The 19,854-nt window shown below is 40.5% G+C and overlaps 1 protein-coding gene across 1 annotated transcript in view; it reads left to right on the top strand.

The window, feature by feature from the left end:
• The window catches only part of CAPN13 (calpain 13), a 118,647-nt gene extending 107,290 nt beyond the window's left edge, over positions 1 to 11,357 (top strand). Inside the window, exons 16-22 of the mRNA XM_043980997.1 lie at positions 1,272 to 1,329; positions 1,431 to 1,501; positions 4,742 to 4,810; positions 5,972 to 6,050; positions 7,587 to 7,715; positions 10,486 to 10,541; positions 11,331 to 11,357. Of these exons, the coding sequence (XP_043836932.1) occupies positions 1,272 to 1,329; positions 1,431 to 1,501; positions 4,742 to 4,810; positions 5,972 to 6,050; positions 7,587 to 7,715; positions 10,486 to 10,541; positions 11,331 to 11,357 (489 nt within the window). The remainder of the gene's footprint in view (positions 1 to 1,271; positions 1,330 to 1,430; positions 1,502 to 4,741; positions 4,811 to 5,971; positions 6,051 to 7,586; positions 7,716 to 10,485; positions 10,542 to 11,330) is intronic.
• The last annotated feature ends 8,497 nt before the right edge of the window (positions 11,358 to 19,854 follow it).

Raw genomic sequence — 19,854 nt, 5'->3', positions numbered from 1 at the left:
GAGCTCATAAAGGGCTATCGCCAAGCTTTCTCTGTCCGTTGTCCTGAATGAGCTTGATGAAGCTAGCTGTGCTGTTACCTATAGCTATGGTGCTGACAAGCAGGTTTGGCACTTGAGGAGAAAGGATCATAGAGAGGGATCCTCAAGGACAACTAGTCCAATTCCTCTTCATTTTACAGTTGAGGAAAATGTGTCCCAAGGAGCTTAAGTGATATGCCTAAAGTCACACAGGCAGTGTCAAAGGAAGGATTTGACCCCAGGTCTTTTGACTGTACAGCATTCTTTACCTTCTACCCTGAGTGGGTAAGGATCAAAGTACCAAAAGCAACAAAAAATAATCTGAAACAAATTTACTGAAGGCCAATTTTAGTTCCAAATAATAATAATAATTCTAGTTTCTCTGAAAAGGGAGAGCCATAACAATCAGATTAATCGGGAATGAAGAGAGATGTGGATGCTGGTATTCTCTTGGGTTTGTACCCTTTTCCTCTCTAGGTGCTAAGCAAGCCAGGGCAAGATAAGACTGGCTTTTATGACTATCACAGATCATTGCTCTTTGCTAAGGAGTAGAACAGTAAGTAGCCTGAGAGACACATGCTCAGAGTTTACTCTTGTCCTTTTTGAAGGCCTTGAATTTTCTTTCTTTTTAATAGGAAAGTTAGAGTAATCAACAAGATGTTTTCAAGTTCCTTCTTTGTCTCTCCTTAGCACTGCACTAGATACTAAGGAAAATACAAAACAGCATAAGGTGTATCTCCTTTTTGATGTATACCCTCTCTGATATCGAGTTCTTATCTCTCTTACTCTTAAAATTAATGAATTTTACTCACTTGTGTACACTTCTTACAACACCAGGAGAATGCAAACTCTTTGAGGTCAGGGACTTTTTCATTTTTGCCTTTGAATCTTCAAAATCCAGCAAGTGTGTGGCCCAGAGTGGATACTTTAAAATGTACATTAAATTTAAATGAACTAAAAGGAGAAGAGGTATCATATTATAAGACAGTATTAAGTACCAAAGGAGCAATACATGTAGTGTTTTGGCAGTACAGAGTTCATAAGATATTGAGATTCCTATGACCAGGAAAAACTGCATGATGGGAGTGGGGCTTAGTTTAAGCCTCAAGGACTCTGCACCATGTGAATTGATTACTTTGAATACTCAGCTCTTCTACAGCAAGTCAGGTGTTGTGTGTCAGACAGATGCTGAGTACTATTTTAAATAATCATTGTTATTACTATTCCAACCCTCTTCTCTTTTTTTGCCTTAGGACTCAGATATTGATGCCTCACAGCTACAAAGCCTTCTCAATAAAGAACTACTTAAAAGTAAGAGATGTTTGCCTGGTCAGAATGTCACCTACTCTATCTTAGCAAATATGGCCATTGTTTACTATTTTCCCATCATTTTATCTTTTTTCTTTCCTCAGGTAAGACTTCTGAATTCCTAGGAAGAAAGTTCACCTTTGATGAGTGCCGGAGCATTTTGGCTCTGCTGGATGTATCCTTCATGCCATCTCTCATTCCCATGATTTCACCTCACTCTAAGGTCACTTCTATCACATATGTCAAGGAGCAGCATTTTTGAGATCCATAAAGAAGCTGAATGTAGGAAATTTAGGGCTAATTCAATTTCTCAATATTCAGTAGTCTAAGGACTCATATGAGAGAATGAATCTCCATTGATTCTCTCCACAATGGCTCTCTAGGACCTAATCTGTTGAGTTTATCTCCCACTATTGAAAGCAAGGAACTGAATTTAGTTGTGGAGAAAAAGATAATGATTGATTTTAAACATACTGAATTAAATGCACAATTGGTAAAGTGAAAAGTACACTAAGTCTGCTCTTGGAGGACTTGGTTCACTTGCTACTTTTGATATACCACCTACATGACCTAGAAGTCACTTAATCTCCCTGGGTCTCAATTTCCTCAACTTTAAAATGAGTTCTGAAGTGGATGGCCTCTGAGGTCCCTTCTAGCTTTAGAACTAATAGCCATGAGCTGAAGGGGAGAGGCATTCTAGTGCAGATGCTTCATCAGCAGTTGGAGAGAGGAGACAGTAGAGATAAGATTTAGTACTCCTGTGGATATAGGAGATAGTTGAAGACAAAAGAACGTGTGTCATCATATTTCTTATACAGTAAATGAGAACTTTCATTTTATAACTAGATATAAGGTTTAAAATGTAAAGATCCCTGGGAGGTGTAACACATCAACAACATTACACTAAGTTTTAGATTAACTCATAAGATCATCTATTTCTAGGTGGAAGGGACATCAGAGGCCATCTCATCCAACCCTATAGTTTTGTTAAGGGCTAAAATTCTAGCTAAACTGTCTAAAATATCTAATGAGTGGTCGCCAATAAATTATAAGCTTTAGCAAGAGTTAGACTTTTAAGTATTTATTAAGGAGAATAAGAATTTGGTAAAGAGAGAGAGAAAGGCCTACATTCATCTATCTATTAAAGGGAGAGCACATTTCTAGCCCCGCTCTCCACCAGCGTCCTCAGGAAAGAGAGCGAGACCGAGCGCCAGTCTCTTCCTTCCTCCTCCCACTAGCCCGCGTCACTTCCTGACGCCAAAGAAAAGACTCCTGGTCTTGCCCTCAAAGACCTTCGTTTCATGGGCGGAACTCTTCTACAGTAAGTCTCCAGCAGGTGGCGTCATTCCAATTGTTACAGTTTACAGATGAGGGAAAGTAAGGCCCATAGAGGTAAAAAGACTTTCCCAGGGTTACATAAGTGACCAAGGCAGAACTTGAATTCAGGTCCTATTACCTGAGTCACTCTTTGTATCTCTGTGTATCAGGTGCTTTACTGGGAGTATATTTAAGTAAGGGAGAAAGAGAAGCTACCTTCCTGAACCTTCATTGGCTCAGCATCTTTTTTTTAGTGAAGCAGTTGGGGTTAAGTGACTAGCCCAGGGTCACACAGCTAGTAAGTGTTAAGTGTCTGAGGCCAGATTTGAACTCAGGTACTCCTGACTCCAGGCTGGTGCTCTATCCACTATGCCATCTAGCTGCCCCCAGCTCAGCATCCTTTTATTCCTGTTTTCCTGAGAGAATGTCTCTATCCCTGTTCGACAAGTTTCCTATTCAGTATCCCTTCTACATTCCAGGCCAAGAGAGAGTGAAAGACAGAGAAACAGAGAGAGACAGAGACAAAGGGACAGAGATAAAGACAGAAACAGAGACAGAGAGACAAAGGGAGTGGGGAAAGGGGAGAGAGAGGAAACCAGCTGCACTGTGAAATTTCCTTGGTAGCTGCCCTAGAAGCTATTCATCCTCTGTGTGTCTTTGTATGTGTGTGCATGCCCATGCATGTTTGCTCCTGTGCATTTACTGTGCCTTTTAGAGTGAGATAGATTCATGCCTCTCTCCAACTGTTAACAAGAATGTTGAAAATGCATTGCTGGTCATTGTAGAACAAGAGGGCTTCTTGATAAAAACATAAATCAGTCCCCTGTCTCTCCTAATACTTCTGCTGGGGCTTAGAATAGCTCTGCAGCCTGACCAGGACATTACAGATATCTGACAAATGAATAAAAATGGCTAGAGGCAAGCCCACTGCCTGTAGAGGGCAGGCAGCTTTAGGGAAAAAAAAACGGACTGCTGGATATATGCAAAAAGCTGACAACTTTTTCCACCAGCCCTCCTCTCATCTCTCAAATTTCTCTCGGAGATGGATTATTTCACCCAATGGTTCCTGTCCAGACTATTAGACAGTATAACCTGTTCTGACCTTCAAATACAGGAGGTGTTTTATTTGATGAAGGCAGCAGGGAGTGAGTAGACATATAAACACACTTTCTGCTTTGAGACCCCAAAATGATCTTCTCTCAATGACCCCCCCCAACTAGATAGGAAAGACCTTGTCTTGCCTTGTCAAGTGGTACATCTATGGCAATATGACCTTCTTCGACCACCAGGATTGCCATGAGAGAATCGGGGTGCTCTCACAGGACATAGCTGCAGTGGTAAAGCAGGAAGGGGCAATAATGACCTCAATGCCCAGATCCAGGCAGATCCCTACTTCAGCCCTGTTCATGCCCAGGTGGAACATTTGCTAGATCCTTTTTCTTTCACTGGCCCAACAGGTGAAAAGATTCTCGAAGAAAGAAGTGTGGCATCTACTGAAATCTTAAGACAGATAGATGTGAAAGTGGAACTGAAACTTTAGAGGTGAAAAAAGGTGTAAAAATGAGTGTGAATTTGTAGGCATAATTCAGAAAGATGTGTGAAGAATTCTGAGGACACCAACAAGGTGCATTTGTGCAGTAGATAATAGCTTATGTTTATACAGGACTTTTGGAAAGTGCTTTCCTATCTCAGGTTTTGTCACTGCAAAAAAAAAATTGGAGGGCAGGGGGTATGTTTCTTCATCCCAACTCTGATATGATTAATAAACATTACTGATATTTATCCAAAAAAACCCTCTTCCCAAATCACGGAAGACAATCTACTGGTCTATTACACCTACTGAAGACTCAGTAGGGCTTTCTTCTTCAACCAAATCTCTAGTTCTTGTCTTTCTCTTTAAAAAAAAATCTAAGCTAGTTTTTTGGGGGGGAGTTGGACAATCAGTCCAACTGAAATATAACTGATTCATGATTTGGCAACTGTTGTTAGTTATCTAACTTGTAATGAGGCAGGGCTCCACTTTTGGCAAGACTAGAACCAGTGTCCCTGCTCATTAGCACATTGGAGAGAGTTGACCTTAACTCCCCTCCTGGCAAAGGTTAAGGTCAATGGACGTCTTGACCTAGAAGAATTTGGACAGCTGTGGAAGAAGATCATTCAGTGTCAGGTAATGAGCTAAATTCTTATTAAGTTCAATTCAGTTCAGGTATAGTGGGAGAAGCACTGGATAAGGAAGTGAAGAGACCTATATCTTAGCCTGTCACTCACTAGCTAGTATAAAATAAATTGCTTAAAGTTATAAATTCTCATGATCGCTTCGGCAGCACATATACTAAAATTGGAACGATAAAGTTATGGATTCTCTAGCTTTTGCATTTGTATCTCCAAAACCTAACACACAGTAGGTGCTTAAGAAATGCTTGTTGATCTAAGTTAATCTAGCTGTGTGACCTTGGGCAAGTGATAGTCCTTCTTTGGGTTCCAATTTCCCAATCTATAAAATTAGAGAGTTAAATGACATGTGGTGATGCATTCAAATCCTACCTCAGCTACTCATTGGCTGTGTGACCCCAGGTAAGTCAGATTGCCTCACCAAGCCCCACTTTCTTCATTTATAAAACAGGGGTGGTAATAGCACCCATTTCACAGGGTTGTTGTAAGGATCAAATGAGGCAACACATGGAAGACACTTTGTAAATCTCAAAGCTTTATATAAATGTTCTCATTATAAATGCTTGTTGAATTGAGAAGACTTGGAGTCTTCCTTTATATTTGGGATAAAACAAACACCAAGAGCTGAGCAAAAGCCAGGTTTTCCATGTTTCCATGAAAAGTTTTCATGTTGCTATTTTGGTTGGTCCCCCATAAATCATCTTAATCAGCATCTACCCAAAGATTCATTCTATCCCAAAACCTGCCTTCGTGGTATTTTTCCTGGGAGCAATAATCCTCCAGAGGTGCTCCTGAGCGACTTACAGGTTGGAAAGAAGCAGATACAGTTAGAACGTTAGTGGCCCAAAACAAGGTAAGGCATTGTGAGGGAATTAGGAAAAGGCAACAGATAGCAACAGGAGAGGGATGGAAATAAAAAGAAAATACCAAGGCTATTACATATGCAACAGTAGCCCAGCCAATTTTGTCATCTTTAAAATGAGAATAAATAATACTTACTTCATCCTAAATACCTAATGAGGCAAGGTCTTGAGTTCAGGGGCCAGATCTCATCTAAATTGTGTTTCTCTCCCAGTGATTAGCACAGTGATCTTTACACATTGGCATCCCTCTGTTGCTTAATTTAATGAATGAATGAATTCTTTTCCCACCTAAGGACATTTTCCGGAAAGTAGAGAAGAATGGCTCTGGGTTCCTCATGGGTTCAGATCTGTGGAAAGTGATACAAGAATCAGGTACAAAGGGGTTTTGTTTAATCATCTCACCTCCATGAGCATCAGTTTCCTCATCTATAAAGTGGGAATAATAATATTCACACAGGGTTGCTGTGAGGCTCATTCAAGATGAAATATGTAATTCCCTTCTTTTAAGTAGCATTTGCAGACTGTGACACACTTTATACTGCTTAAATGCCAGTGCCAGTTATTAAAATGATTGCTATTATTTCAGTTGGTCGGGTAGAAGAGGTTAAATGACTTGCTCAAGATTATGCAGCTAGCATGTGTCTGTGGCAAGTCTCAAATCCAAGTTTGCTTGACCCTGAGGCTGGTTCTTCCTCCATTATGCTATACTGCCTCTCATTGCTTTTGGGGGTTACTAAAACACAGATAGTATAACTAGCTAGTTCAGAAACAGAACATACCCTCTAATGGCTTTCTCCTAGGATAATCCAAGATTCAGATGGGTCTGTGATCTTATAGAAATGAGTACTCCCTCCAACTGTACAGATTGCCACCCTTCCCTCCCCTCTGATGACATATGTGTCTTGTTCTTGTCCTCTTAGAAATATGAGAGGGAGGGAGGGAAGGAGGAAAGGAGAGAGAGAAAGAGAGAGAGAGAGAGAGAGAGAGAGAGAGAGAGAGAGAGAGAGAGAGAGAGAGAGAGAGAGAGAGAGAGAGAGAGATATGCTGGCATATTCCAAGTAAGATTATCCCAGTCTAGTTGGATGGCTTCAGGAGAGAGGACAGCATTGCACTAAATTCCTTCATTCTACTGACCTCTACTGGCTTCCAGGGCTCAGATGCCCTCTGCACCCAGCAGGTTTCTCATGTGTTGGCATGTTTTTCCTAATTGGCTTTTCTCCCCCGAGCATCTCTAATTGTGAGAAAATAGCTCTGTCTGATTGATAAGCGCCTGGAAAGGGAGCTCACATTAAAGATGTTTCCATCTCAGCATCTGGCCAGCCAGAGTGTAATATCCCCTGGCAGATTGATGGATCCTTTTCAGGAGGGGTTTGGAGCTAAAAAAAAATTGAGTGAAATCTGTCTGATTATAGAAGGAGGAGGCAAATAGAAGAGGACATGTAAGTAGCAGGAAAAAACGTTTAAATCTAAGGGCAAGATTTATTAGTTAATACTGAAGTTTGCCAAGAGTAAAATTAGACCTTGAACTGAGGCAGGTCAAGGGTTAAGCAAGGTAGGTAGCTGAACAGGATACAATACTCAGGCTGTCACCATATGGGATTCTTTTTAATTTGATATTTTATTATAAATACATAAACCTGTAGTGTCATAAAAGTATGTTCTCCAAAGCATCTAGATTTTTATCTTCTGGTAAGTCAAAGTGTATGTGTTGCAGTGAAGGGATGTTTGAGACTTCTAGCAAGTTAAAAGGGTAGGGGGAGTAAGGAAAGGTTTTACTATGTCCCTGTTCCACCTTTTAGTAGGTTTCCTAAAGTCCTAGAAGGCAAAAAAGGGGGGCCAAGGTCAATCATCCTTGGCCTCTTCATCTCATTCTCATCTTGAGTCAATAACACACTGTTTTGTCATCAGAATTATTCCTAGGTACTTCTATCAACAATGAGTTGCTAGACCTCATGGCCATTAGGTATGGAGATGGAGCTGGAAAAATATATTTCACAGATATGATGTGTTTCTTCATTCGGCTTGAAATCATGTCAAGTAAGTAATTCTAAAAGGAAGGGCTAAATTTCTGGGAAGCTCTCACATTGAGTTTGACAAAGCAGAAGACAACTGTAGGGATCAGCATCATTGAGCTTCAGAGATCCAAGGTGCTCATCCCTTGGTATTGTGGAAGAGAGATGGAGCCAGTCTTGCCTCTCTAATCATCAGATATCTAGGGATAAGGTGCCCTTTTCTCAATAGGGCTGAAGGGACAGAGTCAATCCTAGGCAAAGGGAATTTTTTAAGTCAAGTTTAGAGGATCACTGGATTTTGGATCTAGGAGAAACCTTAGATTCTACCTAGTCCAACCCCCTCGTAGTTTAATAAGGAAAGTGAGAGCCAGAATCAAGAAAAGACTTTCCCAAGGTCACAGAAGTGATTTAGACTTGGGTCAAATGGTCTTTGTTTCTTTTGGGTGCCTCCAGTATCTCTTCATCTTTCCCCCCTAACATAGCACCTCTTCTTCATTTGCCTAATTCCCCCTCCCTTCTTCCTCATTTAATTCAAACTCCCTAAAATTAATCAATGTTTCCATATCAGTCATTACATCATAATATAAATTCAAGTCATGTTATCTTCCTCTTAAGGATAGAATGAAATCTTTGATCCTTGGATAAAATCACTTCAGACCTTAGCAATCAGAGGGGGATACATAGGCAAGCAGTCCGCCTCTGAAATCTTTCCATCTGGGTAGCTACCTACTTTGCCCCCCTCCCATCTTTTTTTTGTGGGGCTATGGGGGTTAAGTGACTTGCCCAGGGTCACACAGCTAGTCAGTGTCAAGTGTCTGAGGCTGGATTTGGACTCAGATACTCCTGAATCCAGGGCCAGTGTTTTATCCACTGCGCCATCTAGCTGCCCCCCTCCCATCCTTAAATGCCCATTCTCAAAGGGGGGTTAAGAGTGAGATTGTTGGGGCAGCTAGGTGGCACAGTGGATAGAGCACCGGCCCTGGATTCAGGAGGACTTGAGTTCAAATCCGGTCTCAGACACTTAACACTTAACTAGCTGTGTGACCCTGGGCAAGTCACTTAACCCCAATTGCCTCACAAAAAAAAAAAAAAAAAGAGTGAGGTTGTTACAGACTTTAAATGACGTCTGAAGGAGCTGCCAGAATGTGGGGTTCTTCCCTTATTCATGAGTCACTGCCATTTTTCAAATGAGGAAACAGGTACAGAAAAGGAAAGTGATGTTCTGAGTGTTCCTCTGTGTTCGAATCTCAGCTATACCCATCATTGTATCTCTGACCTTAGGATAGTCATTTAACTTCTTTGGCCTTCAGTGTCATCATCTGTTAAATGGGGAAGTTGGGTTGTGTGGTCTCTGATGTCCCCTCTAACTCTCTATCTCTGATCATAAGATCTGCAGCAGAGGGCCTGGCAAAGGAAACTTCAAAAAGACTTTGGTGTACAATTCTGGCGTCAGTTAACCAACATTGATTAAGTTTCTACAGTATGTCTAGGTCTATGCTAGACTCTCTTAAAGTCATAAGAGAAATCTAAGACTTACAGAGTCCTTATGCCAGGGAGTTCACAATCTGTTTGTGGAGACAAAATTAATGTTGTGAAATAAAAAATAAAGTGTGCCGGGGCAGCTAGATGGCGTAGTGGATAAAGCACCGGCCCTGGATTCAGGAGTATCTGAGTTCAAATCCGGCCTCAGACACTTGACACTTACTAGCTGTGTGACCTTGGGCAAGTCACTTAACCCCCATTGCCCCACAAAATTAAAAAAAAAACAACAAAAAAAAAAATAAATAAAGTGTGCCAAATATAACAGAAGACAACCGAGTATTATATTTTGTGACTTCAACTCTAACTGCTAAAGGAGTCTGGAGAAGAGAGAGAGATGTGTGTGCATTAGAGTCATCAGAGAAAGTTCTTTGGTAGGGGAGAGGCACCTGAGCTGAGCTTTGGAAAGCTAAAGAGATGGATTTCCATGGAAGGCGAGGTAGAAAGAAATCAGCTAGGCAGAAGCAATGTGAGCAAAGGAATAATAAGGAGAATGAACAAAAAGGCACTTGATAAAGATTTCTAATCACATGTAAGACCCTACAACTTCTTCCACTTTCCCTTCTCTCCTCTTTCCTTCTTCCAAATGAAACACTCCTTTTATTTTCTCCTTCCCATATGCTTCCCCCATTTAAAAAAAAAGTATAAACTTAACTAACATGAATATGTTTCTTATATTACAAAGAACAGAATGGAAAGATTGTAACTACTCTGTATGCATTTCATATATTCCTATTTATACACAAGTAGTCTCTCCCATTAGAATGTGGGCTCCTTGAGGGCAGAAAATGGTTTTGCTTTTTCTTTCTAGCCTCAGGCACAAGTGTCTGGCATTTATAGAGTGCTTATTAAATATTTGTTGATTGATTGATTGATTGACAGGTTACATATGAAAATACAAACTTTTATTACATTCAGCTTTTTAAAATGTAATTAAATTCAACATGGTGCTAACAAAACAGCCCTGATTATATAGAAGGGGGACACCCTCTAAACTTCCTTCTCCTGTGCATTTTTTTTTTTTGGTGAGGCAATTGGGGTTAAGTGACTTGCCCAGGGTCACACAGCTAGTAAGTGTCAAGTGTCTGAGGCCGGATTTGAACTCAGGTCCTCCTGACTCCAGGGCCAGCGTTCTATCCACTGCACCACCTAGCTGCCCCGCCTCTCCTGTGCATTTTTAAAGTATTTTATCGACATTTTCCTTTTTTCTTTTCTGTCTCTGTCTCTCTCTCCCTCAAACATAAATCACTATCTAGGGGCATTTCAGAACCTCTCAAAGGATGGAAGAGGACTCTACTTGACTGAAGCTGAGGTAAGGCTGTTTCTCCTTTCTATCTCAATGCCAGGAAGTTCCAAAGCCCAGGCTCTGGTCTTCTTTTAGCAAGGTGGTACTTTTTGTTGGACTTAATTCAAGGATATTTATCTCTGTGGACATATTGAGCAAGCCCAGCGCCATGCAGTACATCAGAACCCAGCAGCTCCCCTCTCCCCAATTACAGCCTTTATATATTGCTTTCCGTTAGCACTGCTTTAAGGTCTTGGCAGATGGATTTTATTTTTTTCCCAAAGGCTTAATAAACCAGAAGATTATGTTGGAGTAATAAATACAGGAAAGGATAGGAAGAACAACTCTGAGCTTGAGGCACCATTTAACTTTGTCATGTTGGGTTGGTAAAGAAATAGTCTCTAGGCCTGACCAATAGGCACAGCTCTTTGACATGCTGACCTCGCCACTTCAACTGGGATGACAGCAGAAATATATGAGCATCCAGGGCAGCTTTGAAGGGAGCCATTTCAACCTTCCTGTGGTCTTTCCAGCTGTTTTACTTGATTTAGGATTAGCCAGGGTGAGAGAAGGATATAGAGGGACAGGAAGAGCCCAGGATGATAAAGTATCTATTGCTCTGGGGCACTGGGCAATGATGGAAGGAGACAAAAAAAAAAAGTTTGGAGGAAGTTGAATTTGCATTAACATGAAAAGCTACAGTGCGCTTTCTGCTTAAATTTAAGCCAGCAAAGGTGAGGGAGAGATTGGAGGGGGGCATGGGGGAGGAGAGGAGAATCCTGAAGAAAATAATGTTGTTTTTCTCTTTTTCCCTAGTGGATCAAGTTCACCATGTATTGCTGAGATATTGATCAATCCTTATGGAGAAGATAAGAAGTTGCCTTAGACTTTCTTCTAACAAAAAAGTATCCCTTTGTTCACCTCCCCACAAATGGCTATAAGGTTCTTTCCCAACCATCATTGTCAAACTAGCTGTCAAGACCCAAGCCCACACAGTAACAACATGGTTAGCTAGACCACCATGATGAGAAGACCAAAGTTGCAGGCCCAGGACAATTAGGATCCATTAAATCTGTCAAATTGTTTCAAAGTGATTGGTTAACAATTTTGGATAGTTTGTATTGGAATTCTATGAAGCTAGGGTTTCTGAATAATATGTAAATCAGAGGGAAGGATATCTTTTGTCCTCATTCCCTAATCTCCAGTCACCTTCTAGACAATCTCAGAAATGTTGCTGACATGCCAACTATTTTTGTCTCTGGAATCTCTGCCCTAGGGCCCCTTATAATCTGATTGAGGGCTGTCCCTGCTGATCCAGCATTTCAAGAGGGCTTCAACCATGCTTCACTTCACTCCCTTCTCTCCAACCATATTCTCAATGGTAACACTACCCCTTGTAGTCCAACCCATCACCTCCAGTCCGGAACCATGATCAAATCACCTCTACATTTATTCCTAGAGAGGTATATCAATCTACTCCACTATGCCCCCACCTGACATTCCAGTAAATTTCCTGTCCAAAGTATCCCTCTTTAGTCAGCACACCCCTCTGCGTGTTTTCTCTACCTATTAGAATAGAAGCTTGAGAGCAGGGACTGTGCTTACTTTTGTATTTTTACCTCTAGCACCTACCATACTATATTGCTAAATAAACTCTATCGCATTGCATCCATTTATTGTTTCATTCATTCATTCATTCATTCATTCATTCATTCATTCATTCATTCATTTTGACCAACGATTTGGAATGAAAAGTCACACGGTAGCATATTAACTGGAGATGTTTTAAATCATTGAGCTAACCAGCCACTTTTCTAAAGATGTGTGAAGTTGTTAAGGCCAACAGGGGTCAGAGGTAGTTATGGTTCTTTTGAGAAACCACATGGGTGGGAAGGAGGGCCTAGACTCTAGGTCTCAGAAGTTCTCACTCTTTCTCTGTCCCAGATCTTCCTGGCTCTCCCCAAGCTCTAGAGGCACTATATCTAGGTGTATCACTCTTTAATCTCTAGGGACAAACCTATAAACTGAGGAAGCTTGCTCTCTCTCTCTCTCTCTCTCTCTCTCTCTCTCTCTCTCTCTCTCTCTCTCTCTCTCTCTCTGGTTAGCCAAGATAAAGTTGGATGTTTTCAAAAGGGACTTTTATACCTTTTTATTCACTTTTCAAAGAATGATTCCATAGTGATAATGAGAGAGCTTAAGCTTTAATAGCTTAAAAATGCACTAAGATTTTAGGGACACCTTATACTTCTATGTCACGGGGTTGTGAAGAGGAAAGCACTTTTTAAACCTCAGAGAACTATGAAAATATGAATTATTATTTATGGGTTTTAGTTGGTCATGAGGTGGGAGTGCAAATCCATACTCACTCCTGGAAGACAACCAAGGGATACTATTCATAGGCAATATAACACCTGTCAGAAATACTTGTTTAGGAATAATGATAAGAGTAAGGCAGAGTGGCTGGGATGTCTTAGAACTAAGAGGACAAGAAGCAAGAGTGAAGGATGAGAGGATAAATGGAGATTTTTCACTGCTTACTTTGGGCAAAATACTTCTACCTCAGTAGAACTGTTAAAATAGATGGCTGGGGGCTGGGGACAGGTTCGTGGTTGGTAATATATGTGTGAGATCATCAGTGATTTCCATCCTTCTGCTACACCTGTTATTCATGGAGTCTAATACTCATATAAGGAATACTAGTACCTACTGAGTCTGTGACCTTGGACAAGTCACTTACTTCTCAGGGTTTCCGTCTCCTCATCTGAGAAATGATGGGAATTAGACTAGATGAACTTCGAGGTCCTTTTTATCTATGATATTTTATGATTCTGTGACTCATTAAGTTGGGGGAAGTGGTGGACAGAGAAAAATCCTTAGAAAGAATCTCCTCTGGCAAGTTTTTACTAGTTTTTATTTAAATATTATTTTTTTAAATTAACAAACATGTATTTTCTCTCCTTCCAACTCATTCAAATGAAAAGGAAGATAACTGGGGGAGGGAAGAAAGGGAAGGGAGGGAAAGAACAAGTATTTATATATGTGGCAAGCAATGTGTTAAGTGCTTTTTTAAACAGTTATATCTCATTTGATACTCACAACATTCCTGGATGGAAGGTGTTATTATTATCTCCATTTTTCAGTTGAGGAAACTGAGGCAGGCAGCAGTTAGGTAACTTGCACAAAGTTGACTAGTGTCTGAAACCAGATTTGAACTCAGATCTTCCTGATTTCAGGACCAGCACTCTAACCATCACACCACCTGAAGAAGAAAAAAAGAAGAAAAAAATTCCTTATTAACAAATATGCTTAGCTAAACAAAACAAATTTCCCCACTGACTGTGTTCAAAGAATATATGTCTCATTCTGCAACCTGAATCCATCACCTTTCTGATACATGTTTTATCATCGGTCCTCTGGAATCATGGATGGCCATCGGGTTGATGAGAGTTTTTATGGCTTTCAAAGCTGTCTTTGCAGTGCTGTTGTGTACATTGTTTCCCTCATAAATTGTTCTGCTAATTTAATCCTCTAGCAATTTATAAAAGTCTTTGGAAATGTTCATTTTTTATAATATTGATGTAATAGTATGTCACACAAATTTAAGGTAGAGTTTATATGAAAGGCATGTGACACTAGAATGGGCAGGAATGGCAGCAGAGGATACACCAAGTCAGATCAAGATAGAGAATCCAATGCAGCCTCTGTTGCCCTACCGTCCCTTTGGGCAACAAGATGGCTGGGTGGTAGCTAGAAGCAGTAACAAAATATACTTTCCACCAAAGAAAACCACTGGGGACACGGTTCTCATAAGTTTGGATAAGATTTTCAAGCAAAGGGTCTGCCATGGTAGTTGTCCCATCACCTATGAGGAAATGGGGTCAGGGAGATGAGGTATTAGAATTAGTTGGTGGGGGAAGGGGTAGGAATTCTAAAATCTAACCAGGAAAGCCTATTCAAGCTTGCTAGAACATTTCATCAGTCAATTCTACCTAGAACTGGGTGTGATTTAAGCCTTAAGCATACTAGAGTTGTATAACAAGGCAGTAGGAGAGTGTGGCTATGGACCTCTGTGGCTATTCATAGTAGAAATTGTTCTGGTCTTTCTAATTTAGTTCTTTATCTGTTCATAGGTTTTTCTAAATTTCTTTGAAATCATTTTTTTCCTTATTTCTTATGACACAGTAGTATTCCATTGCATTCATATATCACTTTTTTAGCCATTTTCCAATTATGAATATCCTCTTTGTTTCATTTATGTTTACTACCACAGAAAGAGCTACTATAAATATTTTTGTACATATAAGATCTTTTCTTCTTTTTTTGATCACTTTTGCTAGAGTTCCAGACCAGCAGTATCAAGAAATCAGCCCATGGCCAGCAGGTTACAGTATGTATGGTACAGATGGACCACTTTAATCAATTCCAGTGTAGCCACCTTATTTCTTCTACATCTGTCCTCTGCACATCTATTTTTTGCAGCTCAATTTGCTAATCTTGACACTATACCCTTCTCCCAAACCCATAGCCTCTGTTGCTTACCCCAGGTGAAAATATTGCTAGTTAGGGTTCTTACTGGACTATTATCTTTACCAACACTCTATGACTGGCTCACCTGCCAAGGAGCTGTGGGGGGCTCAGTGGCCCAGAAATAGCATTATCCTTTTTTTTTTTTGGTGGGGCAATGAGCATTAAGTGACTTTCCCAGGGTCACATAGCTAGTAAGTGTCAAGTGCCTAAGGCCAAATTTTAACCCAGGTCCTCCTGAATCCAGGGCTGGTGTTTTTTGTTTTGTTTTTTGTTTTTGTTTTTTTCCATAAAAGTATTTTATTATTTTCCAGTTACATGTAGAGCTAGTTTTCAATATTTGTTTTTATAAAATTTCTAGTTTCATATTTTTCTCCCTCCCTCCCTCCCCTCCCTCCCCTCTACCCAAGACAGCAAGCAATCTGATATAGGTTATATATGTACAACTACATTAAACATATTTATGCATTAGTCATGCTGTGAAAGAAGAATCAGAGGAAAAGGGAAAAACCAAAAAAGAAGAAATAGTATGGTTCAATCTGCATCTAGATTTCACAGTTCTTTTTTTCTGGATTTGGAGAGCATTTTCCGTCATGAGTCCTTTGGAACTATCTTGGACCATTGTATTGCTGAGAAGAGTCAAGTCTATCACAGTTAATCAACACACAATGTTGTTGATACTGTGTACAATGTTCTCCTGGTTCTGTTCATCTCACTCAGCATCAGTTCATGTAAGTCCTTCCAGGTTTCTCTGAAATCTGCCTGCTCATCGTTTCTTACAGCACAATAATATTATATTATATTGATATACCACAACTTGTTCAGTAGGGACAGTGTTTTATCCACTGCACCACCTAGCTGCCCATGATATAGCACTATCCTGATGCAACACAAACAACCTAGCAAATGACAAATTTCATGAGAAGCTGGTATGGGACCATGTTGCTGGCATTACTTTCTTCCTACTGACTAGGAAAATCAATGAGCTGTGGCCTTAGAAAATGAAAAGCTGAATGATGTCTGTCCTGTAAGATGAATAAAACTAAAATAAAATTTTAGGGACATTTGATATCTGGCCATGTTTTTTTTTCTCTAGAACAAGCTCCCTGAGCCCTTCTAAGGATTCTAGTTTCTATTGAACTACTGTTGTCTTCATTGCCATCCAAACCCATTCCAGAAGAAGTCCAATCCAGACAGTGTATAAAGGGCCAAGGGCAGCAGCCTGAGTGAGCTAGGCCCCATTATGCCCATGAGCATTTGGCAGGAACCACATTCTCTTTTGTGCCTTTTTTTGTTGGAATCATCATATTCCATTAGTGGTATATTGAAATCTCCCACGATTCCTGATTTTTCTATCAAATTATCTTGACAAGTCAGTTTTTGTTCTTTATTAATTTATTTGCTATCATTCAGGATGGAAACATTCAATACTCAATACTTTCTAGTCATCTACACACCATACCACTTTTATTCAGGTCATCATCCCAATCTCCTCCTCACTGGAAACATAGACTCCTCTCCTGGAACAACCCTGGGCTCTAAGAGATGAGCTTTCACCATATCTTGCCTCAATGCAAGCGTCTATCTCACTTCCTGTCCATTTCCATGACAAGCAATCCATATGGATCATGCCCCTTCCCTTTATGCTCCTTCATGTTATTACCCCAAATAGGATGTAAGCTCCATGGACTGTAAGCTCTCATTATATGTATATCTGAAGTACTTAGCACAGTTCTTGGCACATAGCCAATACTTAATAAATGCTTTAGTTATTTAATTATCCAGCTAGCTATATTGATATACTCTTATCAGAAAACCTAGGTTCAAAAATGCTATCTGTGTGATCATGGGCAAGTAATTTTATCTTTCTGGTTCTTGGTTTTCTCATTTATTAAATGAGAGTAACCCTTCCAACTCTTAAAAACATACTTGATCCTCCTTTATCTTTAAACTCTCTTATCACCAGAGTGGGAAAATCCTCTTTCAAATAACATCTGAATAGGCTTAGAAAAAGAAGGAAGCTCATCTTTTTTTGTTTTGTTTTGGTTTTTTTGTTGTTTTGTTTTGTTTTGTTTTTGCGGGACCATGGAGGTTAAATGACTTGCCCAGGGTCACACAGCTAGTAAGTGTCAAGTGTCTGAGGCCAGATTGGAACTCAGGTACTCCTGAATCCAGGGCCAGTGCTTTATCTACTGCACCACCTAGCTGCCCCCAGGAAACTCATCTTAGTGGGGAGAGGGGGCATCTAGGTGGCACCATAGCGGATAGAGTGCTGAGCCTGGAGTCAGGAAGACTCATCTTCCTGAGTTCAAATCTTGCCTGGGCAAGTCACTTAACCCTGTTTGCCTCAATTCCTCATCTACAAAATGAGCTAAAAATGGAAATAGCAAACCACTACAGTATTTTTGTCAAGAAAACCCCAATGAGTTTGGACAAAACTGAAAAATGACTGAACAACAACATCTTAATGGGAATAGACTATTATCCCCACCCCATGTAGGTTTTTGAATGGGAGGATGTGGGATTTTATTGCCCTCATGTCTACCAACAGCGTCCCAAGACCCAACACTAGGATATTTCCAATATGCAATGCTTTCATTCCTGTTTGAGTTTTGTTGAAGAGTTGGAAGAAATCAAGAAACATTCTGACTGGGGCCGCTACAAATTTACATTATCTAATTTCAACTGAGTCTTCATTGCTGAGATTTGAACACTCTATTCCTCCCTAATTAATTCATTATCCCACTCTCCACAATGACTATTCTAAACATTATCATCTCTCCTCAAGCCTCCCAAAGTACTGGATCTCCCTGCATCCTACCTTCTTACCTGAGGACCTCACCTCATACTTTACAAAATATTGAAACCATTTGCTAAATTTGTCTCTCTTTTCCCTTCTTTCTCACCTCTTATCACTCAAACATATCTCTCTACTATCTCCTTTTTCATGAAGAGATGTTCTTTTTTACCAAGGTAAACCCCAAAACATGACCCTTTGATCCCATTCCCTCTCACCTCCAGCAAATTGTTCCCACTTTCATCCCACTGTGAGAAAATAATGGGATTTGGCAGACCCCAAAGGCCCCACCTGGAGATAGGTTTAGAACTGATTGAATTGGGTGAGACTGGCTAGGAACCTACTTAAGGTTGATTAAATTGAGACCATACCTGGCCGGCCCCAGTGGGGTGTTGTTCTCAGAGGCTGTGGACTAAGACATCAATACAAGACCACCCTCAACCAATCAGCTTGAAGGACCTCCCCTTCCAGGGGAGGGAGACAGGAAGTAGGAAGGGAGGCTGGCTCCCTGGCTCTGGCCTCTTTCCTTCCAGAACTTTGGGTTGGTGGCTGAGGCAAGAAGAAGAAGGAGTCGATTCTGAACCCTAGGGTAGATAGGCTTTGGCTATCATTCTGAACTTCACATGTTCTATCTCTGCTAACTTCTAATATACTTTAATAAATTCTTAAGGCCCAAACACTGTTGCTGAAGTTTCTAATTTATAAGTAAATCCTAGCTAGTTTCCCCTCCACACTGGAGGGGCAGGTAAGGACACACACATTAGATTTTACTCATCACACCACTCTCTTATATTCAATCCTTATCTACTAGTTTCTTTCCTGTTTTCTACAGTCATGTGTTGGTGTCTCCATCTTTAAAAACTATCACCTAATCCAATCATCCCCACTAGCTATCCTATAACTCCTCTTTCTGTCTTGGCTAAATTCCTTGAGAAGATAGTTTATGATCAGTATCTCTTCTTCCCTCACTCTCTTCTAAACCCTCTGAAAACTGATTTCTTGTCTCATCATTCAACTGTAATTGCCCTCCCCAAAGTTACCTGTGATCTCTTAATTGCCAAATTCAGTGCCCTTTTCTCAGTCCTGATTCTCCTTAACCCCCTCAGACGCCTTTGCACTGTTGAAAGCTTTCTCCTTCTGAATAATCTCCTCTTGCCAGGTTTTCCGTTACTCTCTTCTGTCCTGGTTCTCTTCCTATTTATCCAATTGCTCCTTCTCATTCTCATCCTCATGGTTCTTCATGTCACCACGATTAACAAAAGATGCTCCTGAACGTTCTATCCTGGGCCCCTTTCTCTTTTTGCCCTAGACAATATCATTTGATAATCTCATCAGCTCCCATGGGTACAATGATTATCTCTATGCAGAAGGCGAAGCTTGTTCCAATCACACTCTTTTAATGCACAAAGCTTAGGACCCTTATGAGGACAATGTCAACTGCCAAGAACCATGAATATCTCCCAAGACCACGGTGACAACAAGAGGGAAGGAGACTCTGGACTAAACACCATGAGGACTCCTTCCTTGCTATGCTACATCTCTGAGCCTTGAACTATTTTCTTCTCTATTCACTCCACTAACTTTCACTGCAGTACCCAATGACTCACATTGAGATTTGTTGTTGTTGTTGTTTTACTAACCTATTCTCTCTAACCCAAATATAGGTCAGTTTTCATATACCACCCAAGAATGTACATCAATCTCCTTCTTATGTATGGAACTCTCAGATAGGAATGCTAGCACACTTATCCCAGTCTTTTTTTAGCACTTTGGGGATGTAAAGGTTTCACAAAAGAGGCTATAGACCAGTGAATAAGGCAGCTAGGTGGCACAGTGGATACAATGTCAGGAAGACTTATCTTCATGAGTTCTAATCTGGCCTCAGACACTTACTAGCTGTGCGACTCTGGGCAAATCACTTAACCCTGTTTGCCTCAATTTCCACATTTGTAAAGTGAGATGGAATATTTTTGCCCGACTTGGTATTAGCTGAGTTTTTCTCTGATGCCCATGAATAGA

This window comes from Dromiciops gliroides, chromosome 2, assembly GCF_019393635.1.
Source record: "Dromiciops gliroides isolate mDroGli1 chromosome 2, mDroGli1.pri, whole genome shotgun sequence".
NCBI lineage: Eukaryota > Metazoa > Chordata > Mammalia > Microbiotheria > Microbiotheriidae > Dromiciops > Dromiciops gliroides.
This window is presented reverse-complemented; position numbering and strand designations above follow the sequence as displayed.